The following is a 12,986-nucleotide window of genomic DNA, read 5'->3' on the forward strand; positions in this document are numbered from 1 at the left end:
AAATATAACAGGGCAAAAAAGAGAACTGGGGGATATGAACTGGAGATAAATAATGCATTTCTATGTGAAAAGGAGGTAGCTAGTAAGAGTACATTTTGTGATTTGCAATGTTTTGAACCAGAGCCCTATACAACACTTAGCTATAACTACATGGCTGTTTTGAACCAGAGCCCTATACAGCACTTAGCTCTAACTACATGGCTCTGTTTTGAACCAGAGTCCTATACAACACTTAGCTCTAACTACATGGCTCTGTTTTGAACCAGAGTCCTATACAACACTTAGCTCAAACTACATGGCTCTGTTTTGAACCAGAGTCCTATACAACACTTAGCTCTAACTACATGGCTCTGTTTTGAACCAGAGTCCTATACAACACTTAGCTCTAACTACATGGCTCTGTTTTGAACCAGAGTCCTATACAACACTTAGCTCTAACTACATGGCTCTGTTTTGAACCAGAGTCCTATACAACACTTAGCTCTAACTACATGGCTCTGTTTTGAACCAGAGTCCTATACAACACTTAGCTCTAACTACATGGCTCTGTTTTGAACCAGAGTCCTATACAACACTTAGCTCTAACTACATGGCTCTGTTTTGAACCAGAGCCCTATACAACACTTAGCTCTAACTACATGGCTCTGTTTTGAACCAGAGTCCTATACAACACTTAGCTCTAACTACATGGCTGTTTTGAACCAGAGTCCTATACAACACTTAGCTCTAACTACATGGCTCTGTTTTGAACCAGAGTCCTATACAACACTTAGCTCTAACTACATGGCTCTGTTTTGAACCAGAGTCCTATACAACACTTAGCTCTAACTACATGGCTCTGTTTTGAACCAGAGCCCTTACACAACACTTAGCTCTAACTACATGGCTCTGTTTTGAACCAGAGCCCTATACAACACTTAGCTCTAACTACATGGCTGTTTTGAACCAGAGCCCTACACAACACTTAGCTCTAACTACATGGCTCTGTTTTGAACCAGAGCCCTATACAACACTTAGCTCTAACTACATGGCTGTTTTGAACCAGAGCCCTATACAACACTTAGCTCTAACTACATGGCTCTGTTTTGAACCAGAGCCCTATACAACACTTAGCTCTAACTACATGGCTCTGTTTTGAACCAGAGCCCTATACAACACTTAGCTCTAACTACATGGCTGTTTTGAACCAGAGTCCTATACAACACTTAGCTCTAACTACATGGCTCTGTTTTGAACCAGAGCCCTATACAACACTTAGCTCTAACTACATGGCTCTGTTTTGTACTACCTAACCACAGTACATCTGCGTGCAGTAACTTGATCATTCGCCTTAAACAACAGCTTAAACGGTTAGTTCACCCAAATGACAAAATAACACATTGGTTTCCTTACCCTGTAAGCAGTCTAAGGACAAGGTATGACAGCAATCCATCCCTTGGTTTAGTTTTCCTGGCACTGTTTCCAAATGCTAACGTTTTAGCAATTGTTGCACAAATCCCATTCAAGTCATGGTACCGACATTAGCATTTTCCGCACATCATGTTCAAATCATCTATAAGTGACTTTGTTGAGCTTCACAATCAATTTTAGATACTTCCGGAGGATTTTGATTGTCATAATGTTTCCATAGACCGCTTACAGGGTAACGAAACCAATATGACATTTTGTAATTGGTTGAACTATCCCTCGAACAATTGGAGGTTCTCACCTGGTGACCTGAGTTCTGGTGTTGAAGTCCAGCGCCCTCATAGACTGTAGCACCTCCACACAGCCCATATACTACACAGGAAATAAAGAGGAGACGCATATGAACAGGGATGCCACATCCTACAGCACTCCTCTCCACACAGCCTATACACTACACAGGAAACAGGAAAGGAACTCATATGAACTAGGATTCCATTTCCTCCAGAACACCCACACTGACCGGAGGGGAAGATGGAAACAGACACAGATGGAAAGATGGACAGACAAGAGATCATTTTGAGAGAGCAACAGAAAAATTGACAGATATGGAAAGTTAAAGAAATATGCAAGTACTAGCCTATAGGCCTACATCCTACAAACTGAAAAACAGAGAACAACCAACTCTTACCCGTACTGAGTAGGCGACCCCAGTGGTGCTGACCACATGGTCTGAGTGTAGCCATCCTCTGGTGGGCTTGTTGACGAAGGAGCCGTGGCGTGTCCACTCATCTCCCCCCAGCTGCCCCCCCTCCACCCGCGCCCTCCTGGACGCCCCACCCAGCCGGTTCATATCCTGCAGAGGGGGGCGATGGAGGGGAGAGGGGGCTGTTAGACAGGGAGGGGGGTGAGGAGTGGGAGAGCTGGAACTGTTACCCCCTGAAGACCCCATGGGGGCTTGAGCCTGCTGAGGCCTGCTGGAGACCTTGAGGCCTGGGAGTAGAGTAGCAGAGATGCCCAGGCGAAGGGCTCCCATCCTGGGGAAGAAGGAACAGAGCGTGGTGGGGCTGTTCTCGGCCCGGCGGGGGGAGGAAGGGGGGAGGATGGGGGTGAGAGAGGAGGAGGAGAGGGAGGAGGGTAGCCCAGGAGGGGTGAGGGGGGTTGCGGCGGTGGAAGGGGGGAGGGAGAAAGGGTTGGAGTTGGTATCGTCATTCGAACTGAGAGATTCACTCCGGAAGTGAGTGTACTTAGTTTTAGGGACCAGCTCCATCATGGATCTGAGATGTTCGATGTTATTTCAGTGTTTCTCTAACAAGTCCACACACACTGGTGTGATTCAGTCTAAACAACAATGGTGGTTCATTCTCTCTTTCTCTGTATTATCAGTCTCTCGCTCAAAAACACACGGGTCTTTCTTTCCCTCTCAGTGACCGTTGTCCATCCGTCCGCCCCGTTTTATATCCTCCCGTCATTGTCAGGCAGTGCAGCAGACACTGCGCAAGAAACACCTTCATCTACAAGACAGAGGAGAGCAGCAAGAGGAGCGATTGAAGATCAGAGGGTATCACTCTCTAAGAGTCTAACCCAGCACACTGATGGAGTGATACTCAGTTGTTTGGTGTCTACACTATCAGTCTTACAACATTTTATGACTTTCAATCCACAGAAATGAATGCCACTTTCCAATAGACAGAATCAAAAAGGATTTTTGTGATCAAGTATGTAGCACCTGTTCTGAAAAATGCTGTTTGAGCACATCAGCATGTCAACTAATGTAGCATGGCACTTAAGTCCAGTTGTTCATCTTTGAGCACCATGGAGATTCCACATACAACCTCAGAATGTGATTGTCTATTGACACAGACACTCAGGTGGTATGAGTTACTGCATCAAGGGGCCTACCCTCATGTGTCTGTTAGCATGTGTTGGAGTAGAAACCTACTCTACTGCCTGTAAATGGCACAGCGTGTGTGAGTCTGTGGTGTGTGTGTGTGCGCGTTTCAGCGTGTCTGTCGGGGCAGTAGCTCACTAGCCTCTCTTGCCTGACACGGGCCCATAAAATCCCTATCAGCTGCCAACGAGTAGATCAGAAGGGACACACACATATAGGGCCGACACACACACACACACACAGTGCTGATACACACACACACACACACACACACACACACACTGCCAAGACACAGCAGTGAAGGGTCGATACAACAGAGTAAGATTATCTGCAGAGTTTAATATAGCAAAGTTCTGTTAAGACCTGCTGATCTATGGCCAAACACCAATTCTGCCAGGGAAAATCTCTCTATCCCTCCTGCTTTTTATTCCTCTCTCTCTTTATCCCTCTTTCTCTTCTGTGAGCAGCTTTGTTTTTCAGGTTCCAAGGCTGCTGGAGAATACTCCTAAGTAATTGAACTCTTCCTCCTCTGTACTCTTTCACTCCCTCTCCCTTTTCCTCACTCCCCCTCTCTCTTCCTCCAGATGGTCTCGTGTCCTCTCTGGATGGCCTTGGCTTTCTCCCCCTCTTCCTCTCTCTTCCTCCAGATCACCTCCTGTACAGTCTCTCTCCCTCTCTCTGCGCTTCTCTCTCCCCTCAGCTTGTCCTCTCCTATCCTCTCCTGGAATCCCTCTCTCCTCCTCCACACTGTTTTCTGTGCCTCCCTCAGTAGCCGCTGCACTTCCTCCTTCTCTCGCTCCACCACTTCCTGCCTTCTCTTCCAAATGATCTCTCGCTCCCCCTCCCCCCCCTCCTCGTCTCCTTTCCCGTTCTCCAGACTGTCCTCTTAAACAGTCCCTCTACTTCAAAGATTGTCTGTCTCTCTCCACACTCACTCTGTAACTACAGCCAGAGTCTATACAATGCACATAACCTAGTAACAGACAACACTAGATAAGAAAAAGACCAGATGCTGGGCTTGTCCCTGACTGAAGTTTCTGATATGGCTAAAACCGTAGGTAGAGCTGTTCTAGAACATTGCTGCCCTGGTTAGAGTGGATACGTTCTGGAGCACCATAGCATCAGAAGTCCTAGAGTTGGAGAAGTTGCCTCTTTCTGGTTACAGAAACAGTGACACACACAGTGATGATGTAACAAGAGAGAATGTAGGTCATTGTCTGATGACACCACCGGTGCGATTGTTTTGGTGATAATGAGACCTGAATGGTACTGGAGGCTTGTTAGAGAACTCCCTCACCCAGTCATTACACTTAATTAAACCTCCCTCCCCTCTCTCTCTCCTTATCGATTCCACAGAAACAGTCTTGTTTAAACAAGCCAAGCCAATAGTCAGTTACCTGGGAGAAGCATGTGTATTTCTTAACACTGCACAGTACGGTCCAGTACTAACCTAACTAGAAACACTGAGCTAACTACAATCCGAACAATCTGCATAGTCCATCCAAAGAGAAAACTAAAGATGTCTAACATGAACAGTCTCCAGCCACAAGACACAGCTCACAGGACTGAATAGTGGAGGTTGAACCTGGAATATAACTCCAGGGGCTTGTCAGCTCACAGGACTGAATAGTGGAGGTTGAACCTGGAATATAACTCCAGGGAATTGTCAGCTCACAGGACTGAATAGTGGAGGTTGAACCTGGAATATAACTCCAGGGGCTTGTCAGCTCACAGGACTGAATAGTGGAGGTTGAACCTGGCATATAACTCCAGGGGCTTGTCAGCTCACATATCAGTGTTATTTCCAGCACTTTACACATGTTCTAACCATTACTCTGCCAGGTTTGACCCACTGAGATAAAACTTTGTAACAGATTGACAATTTGGCACCAAGAGTTACACGATGATACCAGAGAAAGTTGACTTTCAACAACAAGCGCTAACGGCTAAAGCCCTGTATGTTTGGAAGCAGAGGGCTACCAGCTAGCCGTTTGATTTTGGCTGCCTAGCAACAGACAGAGGGACGCTCGCTCGATCACACCAGTCTAGCACCAGAGGGTCTGACACAGCACTCGCTAGCTAACGTCTCCTCCCAGACAGAGAGCACCAGAACACATCAGGATACAGACTGGGATTAGCTATGAAGTGCTATGTAGGGGCTATGAAGGGCTATTAAGGTCTTACGACAGCCTATGGCAGGCTCTTAACACAGCCTAACTGTCTTTGCATAACTACAAAAGTCTTCCATTATAGTCTATGCTCTAAATGTCTATTTGTCCTAGTGCTGTAGCACTACCAGTGGAATGCTAAATGCAGGCTAGATGGTCAGATCGCGACGGTCAATTAGTGGCTGTAGCCAACGCGTCCCGTGTGGCTCACCTGGTGGAGCATTAGGCTTGCAACGCCAGGGTTGTGGGTTCGATTCCTACAGGGGACCAGTACGAACAAGTATGCACTCACAACTCTAAGTCGCTCTGGAAAAGAGTGTCTGCTAAATGACTCAAATATAAATGTCAACACAGATGAACGTATAGAGTTGCGTTCAATTGTGAAACGCTAGCAACAGACAGAACCAGTCGCTAACAGTGACGAGATGTCACAAACATAGCCAACGGGTCACTTAGCAAACATAGGTTAACACTAGTAAATGCTAGTACAGCAGGTTTAACCCTCGCCCTGCCAGATATTAGTGCACAGAATAAAACACAGTGTAGGTCAGACGAGTGCAGAGTACAGCGCCCTCTACCTGAACAGATGTCCTGATTCTCCTACACACAGATAGAAAACACACACAAGTAGAGAAAGTCACCACTACACTAACACATAAACAACACACAGTTGATGATACCAGTTAAGACTACATAGTTCCACAGCTGTACAAAGTGAATGATATGTCCACATGTAGAATTATCTGATTATAATCCAGATTAATAATTTCTGACATCGGCTTGGTATACCACCTGTCCCGGTCAGGACGCTAGTTACCAGCAAAGATGGCACGGCAGAAGTTGAAGAGAGAGAATGAGAGATATACCTCATGGCAAACCAGCAAGAACACTGCATCAATTTCAGTCTAGAATTCTAGACAGAGCCTACATTTACATAAATAGGTTAGAGGTTCTACACACTAACACCCCACCAGTAGTCTAGACTGTTTCTCCTGGTCGTCACCACCCCACCAGTAGTCTGGACTGTTTCTCCTGGTTATCACCACCCCACCACTAGTCTGGTCCTGTCTGGACTGTTTCTCCTGGTTTACATCTCAGTCTGTCTCCGACTGCAGCGGATGCAAGTTGCCGTGGCAACAAACATTAGAAGAGAAGCCTGCTCAGGATCTATATTGAGAAATCCTGACAGCGGCAGAAACATCTCAGACAACAAGATAACAGACTGCTTCCACAAATCAGAGCCCAGGAGCAGCTAAGCAGAGCTGAGACTGACCCATTACGGTCTTTAACATCTAACTATAGAAACCACAGCCGGTCGGCCAGCCAGAGACTCCTGGAGGGATCAATACCACTCAGGAAATGATCAAAGTTTGGCCCACGTCGCACCGGCCATAAAACCAAATCAATGTTGACATCCCAACCTGGCTGATTCCAGACTCTGGCTAGGACACATGGATTAACACAACATATATTGCTTCAGAGGATGAAATACTTTCATATATGATAGTCAATATTAATATCAATAAACTTTACTATCACAATAGCTAACACTTTAGAAAAAAATTGCATAACAACATCCTGAATGTTTTCCTATACAGTCCTAACTGTTAGGTAAGTAACGACAAAGGTGGTGATTGTATAATAATCTGCAGAGCAGGTTTTTTTCCACCTATAATTGTTTATTTTACTACAAAAATTGTTTTGGGGTTGCTTTGAGTTGTGAATAAATTCTTGAGAACTCTTCCTTTGCTTCAAGAGTGAATGAAAAATGTAAAACAATTGTTCCTTATTTTGGGTTAGACAGAGTAGAGGTAATTATCCGTAGCATGGTATTAACAGAGCTCCATATTCACATCAGAACCATATTCATGTTTAAACACCCTCGCTCTCTCCTCTCTTCCACTCGTTTAAATCACTAAGTCATTGCCAGATCTCATATCCTCTCCATCTATCCTCTCCTCAGCTTGTCCTCCTCCTCTCAGCTGAATGTGAAACAGCAGAACGGCAGGGCTGAACAACGGCACTCCTTCATTGTCTTCCTCTCCTCCTCTTGCTTCGCTCTCTCATTCCCCTTTGCTTTCCTTCCAGCTCTGTCTGAGGGAGAGACGAGCCCGCTGTCTATCCTCTTCTTCTCCCTCTCTGTCTGTCTGGGTGATGCCGCCTCTCTCTCTCTCTCGCTCATGCGCTGCTGCTGTCTCATCCACTCACCCCTCCTTCCCTTTCCCTCTCTCGTTCCATTTCCCTCCCTCCTTCCCTTTCCCTCCCTCCTTCCCCTCTCCTCCCCTTTTCCCCTCTCCCACTTTGCAGTCTAAATCATTTAACAGTATATGCATGCGTGTGCACTGAGCATTGCTCACTCCCTTTCTCGCTCACACACACACTAGGGGAAGGACAACGGAATGGATGGAGGAGGGGAAGGAGAGAGGGATGGAGATAGTAAGTCGCTCTGGATAAGAGCGTCTGCTAAATGACTTAAATGTAAATGTAAATGTAATAGTAGAGCCCAAATGGGCTGTTTCCCCTCTAAAAGGCTCCTCCCCCTTATTCCTGTTTGGTAACCGGAGAACCAGAGGGAGAGATGGATTGAATTGAGATGGAGGGAAAGAGAAAAAAGGAGGGAAACAGACAGAGGAAGAGAGGGAGGGGAGAGTCTCTCTCTCGACAGACCAGACAGACCAGACAGACAGACCACACAGACCAGAGATGCAGGCTGATTTGAGGGCATTGTGAATAACATTGATGTATACGGCCAAATATGGACATTTAACCTGGCAATGCCAAGCAGCTACTGTACCACGAGTTCACCGCTGGTAAAGAACAGGTTATTATCTCACAAACAGGACAGTAACAACAGAAACAATACACTTGATGTGGCAGTCAAGATACATATTCTTCAAGTCTTAGAAAGAAAAGAGAAAACCAAAGTGATCAGTGGACCAAGTGAGAACTTCCAGTGATGAGAACCGAGATTCAGACAGAAACACAGAAGAAGATCTAGAACTGCAGAACCGCTAGAGAGACAGAATCAGGGAGAGAACAACAGAACCCACGTCAACACCTCAGCGTTACAAAGTGTTGCCCACAGAGAGAGTGATTGTTGAACGCACACCCACAGTGTGATGACACCGTTCACCATACAGATCACAGCGGTATACAGAGTGATTGTTGAACGCACACCCACAGTGTGATGACACCGTTCACCATACAGATCACAGCGGTATACAGAGTGATTGTTGAACGCAGACCCACAGTGTGATGACACCGTTCACCATACAGATCACAGCGGTATACAGAGTGATTGTTGAACGCACACCCACAGTGTGATGACACCGTTCACCATACAGATCACAGCGGTATACAGAGTGATTGTTGAATGCACACCCAGCAACCCCACACCAGGCCCTATACCAGTAACACACACACACACCTCTAAATGGCTTAGACAGACAAATAAACAATGTCCTTTACAACAGGGAGATACTGACAGTGGGAGGCGCAACCAGCAACCCATATGCCTGTGTGTGTCTCTCAAGTTCTTACCACGTATTCCATGGGACAACACTGACTGCCTGTGAGTGTCTGTAACCCTAAAAACACCAAAGCGCACATGGTACACACTAGAGGTCGACCGATTAATCGGAATGGCAGATTAATTAGGGCCGATTTGAAGTTGTCATAACAATCGGAAATCTGTAATTTTGGACACCAATTTAGCCATTTTTTTTACACCTTTATTTAACTAGGCAAGTCAGTTAACAACACATTCTTATTTTCAATGACGGCCTAGGAACAGTGGGTTAACTGCCTTGTTCAGGGGCAGAACGACAGATTTTTTTTTTTACCTTGTTTTTACCTTGTCAGCTCAGGGATTCAATCTTGCAACCTTACAGTTAACTAGTCCAACACTCTAACCACCTGCCTCATGGGAACCTGCCTGTTACGCGAATGCAGTAAGAAGCAAAGGTAAGTTGCTAGCTAGCATTAAACTTAATCAATCATAATCACTAGTTATAACTACACATGGTTGATGATGTTACTAGTTTATCTAGCTTGTACCGGGTTGCATATAATCGATGCAGTGCGCATTCGCGAAAAAGGACTGTCGTTGCTCCAACGTGTACCTAACCATAAACACCAATGCCTTTCGTAAAATCAGTACACAGAAGTATATATTTTTAAACCTGCATATTTAGCTAAAAGAAATCCAGGTTAGCAGGCAATATTAACCAGGTGAAATTGTGTCACTTCTCTTGCGTTCATTGCACGCAGAGTCAGGGTATATGCAACAGTTTGGGCTGCCTGGCTCATTCTGAACTAATTTGTCAGAATTCTACGTAATTATGACATAACATTGAAGGTTGTGCAATGTAACAGGAATATTTAGACTCATGGATGCCACCCATTAGATAAAATACGGAACAGTTCTGTATTTCACTGAAAGAATAAACGTCTGGTTTTCGAGATTATAGTTTCCGGATTCGACCATATTAATGACCAAAGGCTCGCATTTCTGTGTGTTATTATGTTATAATTAAGTCTATGATTTGATAGAGCAGTCTGACTGAGCGATCTTAGACACCAGCAGGCTCATAAGCATTCATTCAAACAGCACTTTCATGCATTTTGCCAGCAGCTCTGCTGTTTATGACTTCAAGCCTATTATCTCCCGAGATTAGGCTGGTGTAACGATGTGAAATGGCTAGCTAGTTAGCGGGGTGCGCGCTAATAGCGTTTCAAACGTCACTCGCTCTGAGACTTGGACTAGTTGTTCCCCTTGCTCTGCATGGGTAATGCTGCTTCGAGGGTGGCTATTGTTGTTGTGTTCCTGGTTCGAGCCCAGGTAGGAGCGAGGTGAGGTACGGAAGCTATACTGTTACACTGGCAACACTAAAGTGCCTATAAGAACATCCAATAGTCAAAGGTATATGAAATACAAATGGTATAGAGAGAAAGAGTCCTATAATAACTACAACCTAAAACTTCTTACCTGGGAATATTGAAGACTCATGTTAAAAGGAACCACCAGCTTTCATATGTTCTCATGTTCTGAGCAAGGAACTTAAATGTTAGCTTTCTTACATGACACATATTGCACTTTTACTTCTCCAACACTTTGTTTTTGCATTATTTAAACCAAATTGAACATGTTTCATTATTTATTTGAGGCTAAATTGATTTTATTGGTGTATTATATTAAGTTAAAATAAGTGTTCATTCAGTATTGTTGTAATTGTCATTATTACAAATAAATAAATAAATACCGGCCGATTTTAATCGGTATCGGATTTTTTTGGTCCTCCAATAATCAGTATCGGCGGTGAAAAATCACGATCGGTCGACCTCTACTTGGTACTGAGTGGAATATGCCTGATCTCTGAAAAGAAACTCCTCCCCAAGTCCCTATCTCTTAGGAGTTAGCTAATCTAAAGAGTCTCTCTCCCTCCCTCTACGGCACTGACCCTCAGACTGGACAGCCACTACGCTACCCACTGGTCAGTGGCTGACTACTGTTAAACAAAAAATATATGTGGGTATTTTTTCCTCATTAGTCCACTGTTGATACAGTCCCTAAATTCTTTGAATGTTAGCAGTCAAGTCAAGATATTGGACTTTCAAGAAGTAAAATGTCACTTGCCACATCATCATTATGATGCAAAATGCATCATGTGATTCCTTTAACATGTAAGGGATAAACACCCACGTTCTGTACATTACCTTGGAAACAACGGACGGCAGAGCGGGATGAGGCGGAGCCAACTAGCTACAGCAACACAGTCCCGACCTCTGCAGCCGAATAACAGCAAAGTTTATTTTGTTTAAGCTGTTTATCCCGCTTATACCACATTTGTCAATGAAAACAATACTAAGCAGAAATAATGTTTTTTAGTTTTTGTTGATATTTTCACTTATATAAGCAAATTCATACTCCTATTTTGGTTGCTACAGACTCAACCCAGTGGTTCGTTATGATTAGTTCGATATTTATGGACGTGAAAATTGGCAGATTAATCGGCATCGGCTGTTTTTGCCCTCCAACAATCGGTATCGGCGTTGAAAAATCATAATCGGTCGACCTCTAGTACACACACTCTTAACCAATCACTGAGTGTTGTACATGTAGCGAATCATAGTTCTCCTAAATGATCCCCCTCACAAACACTTGGCTTGGAGCATGCATTGCTCCCAGGATCAACTGTGGAGAGAGTCATGTGACCTCCTTGTTCAGGTGAGCGCAAAGGTACACACACACACACACGTTAGGCAAGCTCTTTTTGTATCCCCACATACCAAAGACTGTGTGTGTGTGAGTGTATATTGAGCATGTTCAGACACACATTGTGGAATGAAAGGAATTACTTTCAGGGACTAGTCAAATAAATACAGACAACAGCTTTCCTTCCCAAAATCAGTCATATGTTTACACACACGCACAACATATAACCTGTCAGGTGATGTGAATGTGACCGAACATGTCCAGAAATATTCAGGTTATTGAGCGTATATTAGGGGGTGATGTGGACATTAGATTAGCCAGGCTTTCAGCAGGCCCAACCAGCCGACCAGACCAGTTAACAGTTCTACATGAGAGAAACAGATAGGGGGAAACAACCTGAAACTCTCGCCCTCTTTTTCGCTCTCCCTTCCTCTCTCCTCATTTTATTCTAACTCTGTCCACTCTCCTTCCTAGACTTTCTGTTTCCCTTTCTCTTTTGTCTGCTCTGTCTCTCATTGATGTTCTCTTTTCCTCTCAGGTTCTCCAAGTCTGTCCCTTCCTCTATCCTTCAATACCAAATACTGTAAAACTTCAATTACTATCCCAGGCGTTTATTTGCTTTAATCACTGAACACCACCGGCGCTTATTAGAGACAGGCTTTTAATCCAGCCAGGCGTCTATTTCCTTAACGCACACAGCTCTTGCTCAATAAAATGTTGAAAAGACTACCACACTGTTTGTGACCAGTATAAACATTGTAATAACAAATCCATCACAGATCAGACACGCAAAGACTAGCCTGCCCATCATACACCCCCCGATTTCACGTTTCAGCACCTCTTGTATCCACCGTAGTTGAGCCGACCATGTCAAACCACACTGCCGTCTCATCCATGACTCTCCTTTATCTTTACTGTACTCACTGAAGTTCACTCGTAAACAATTACATTTAGACACAGCATTTATTTGAAACAGGTGTTTATTTGCTGGAATGTGTGCCGCTGCCTGGCTATTAAAAAAGGACAGACAGTCTGAAGGTAAAGTTTGTTTTATTGCCGACTCAATTACTTAGCTACTCAAACACACACACATTCTCATTCTGCCTGCCCCCTGTCCTGACCACACCGGGTTCCACTCCTATCAGCTAAAAACAAGAAGAAGTGGCTCCAGTGGGCACGCGGTCACCAACACTGGACAGTTGAGGAGTGGAAACATCCCCTGGAACATAACAGCCAGTTCAGTTTATTGTTGTGGCCGGGTCAGTCCACAGACCTCAACCCAATAGAACATATTTAGGAGGAGATGGAA

General features: G+C 44.6%; 1 protein-coding gene across 5 annotated transcripts in view; it reads right to left on the bottom strand.

Moving 5' to 3' along the window:
* Window positions 1-12,986, bottom strand: part of LOC115125349 (SHC-transforming protein 1-like) — a 38,474-nt gene that overhangs the window by 20,066 nt on the left and 5,422 nt on the right. For 3 of the 5 annotated variants that reach the window (XR_010460461.1, XM_065006996.1, XM_065006999.1), the window contains exons 2-3: window positions 2,096-2,441; window positions 1,709-1,779 (exon numbers count right to left, since the gene is read on the bottom strand). Coding sequence is in view for 3 of the 5 variants with exons in the window: in XM_065006996.1 (XP_064863068.1) it covers window positions 1,709-1,779; window positions 2,096-2,440 (416 nt within the window). In the remaining 2 variants the exon portion in view is untranslated. Of the gene's footprint in view, window positions 1-1,708; window positions 1,780-2,095; window positions 4,110-12,986 lie in introns of those variants that run through there. The other 2 variants (XR_010460464.1, XM_065006992.1) reach the window with 2 other exon arrangements.

Source organism: Oncorhynchus nerka, linkage group LG3 (assembly GCF_034236695.1).
Source record: "Oncorhynchus nerka isolate Pitt River linkage group LG3, Oner_Uvic_2.0, whole genome shotgun sequence".
Classification (NCBI taxonomy): domain Eukaryota; kingdom Metazoa; phylum Chordata; class Actinopteri; order Salmoniformes; family Salmonidae; genus Oncorhynchus; species Oncorhynchus nerka.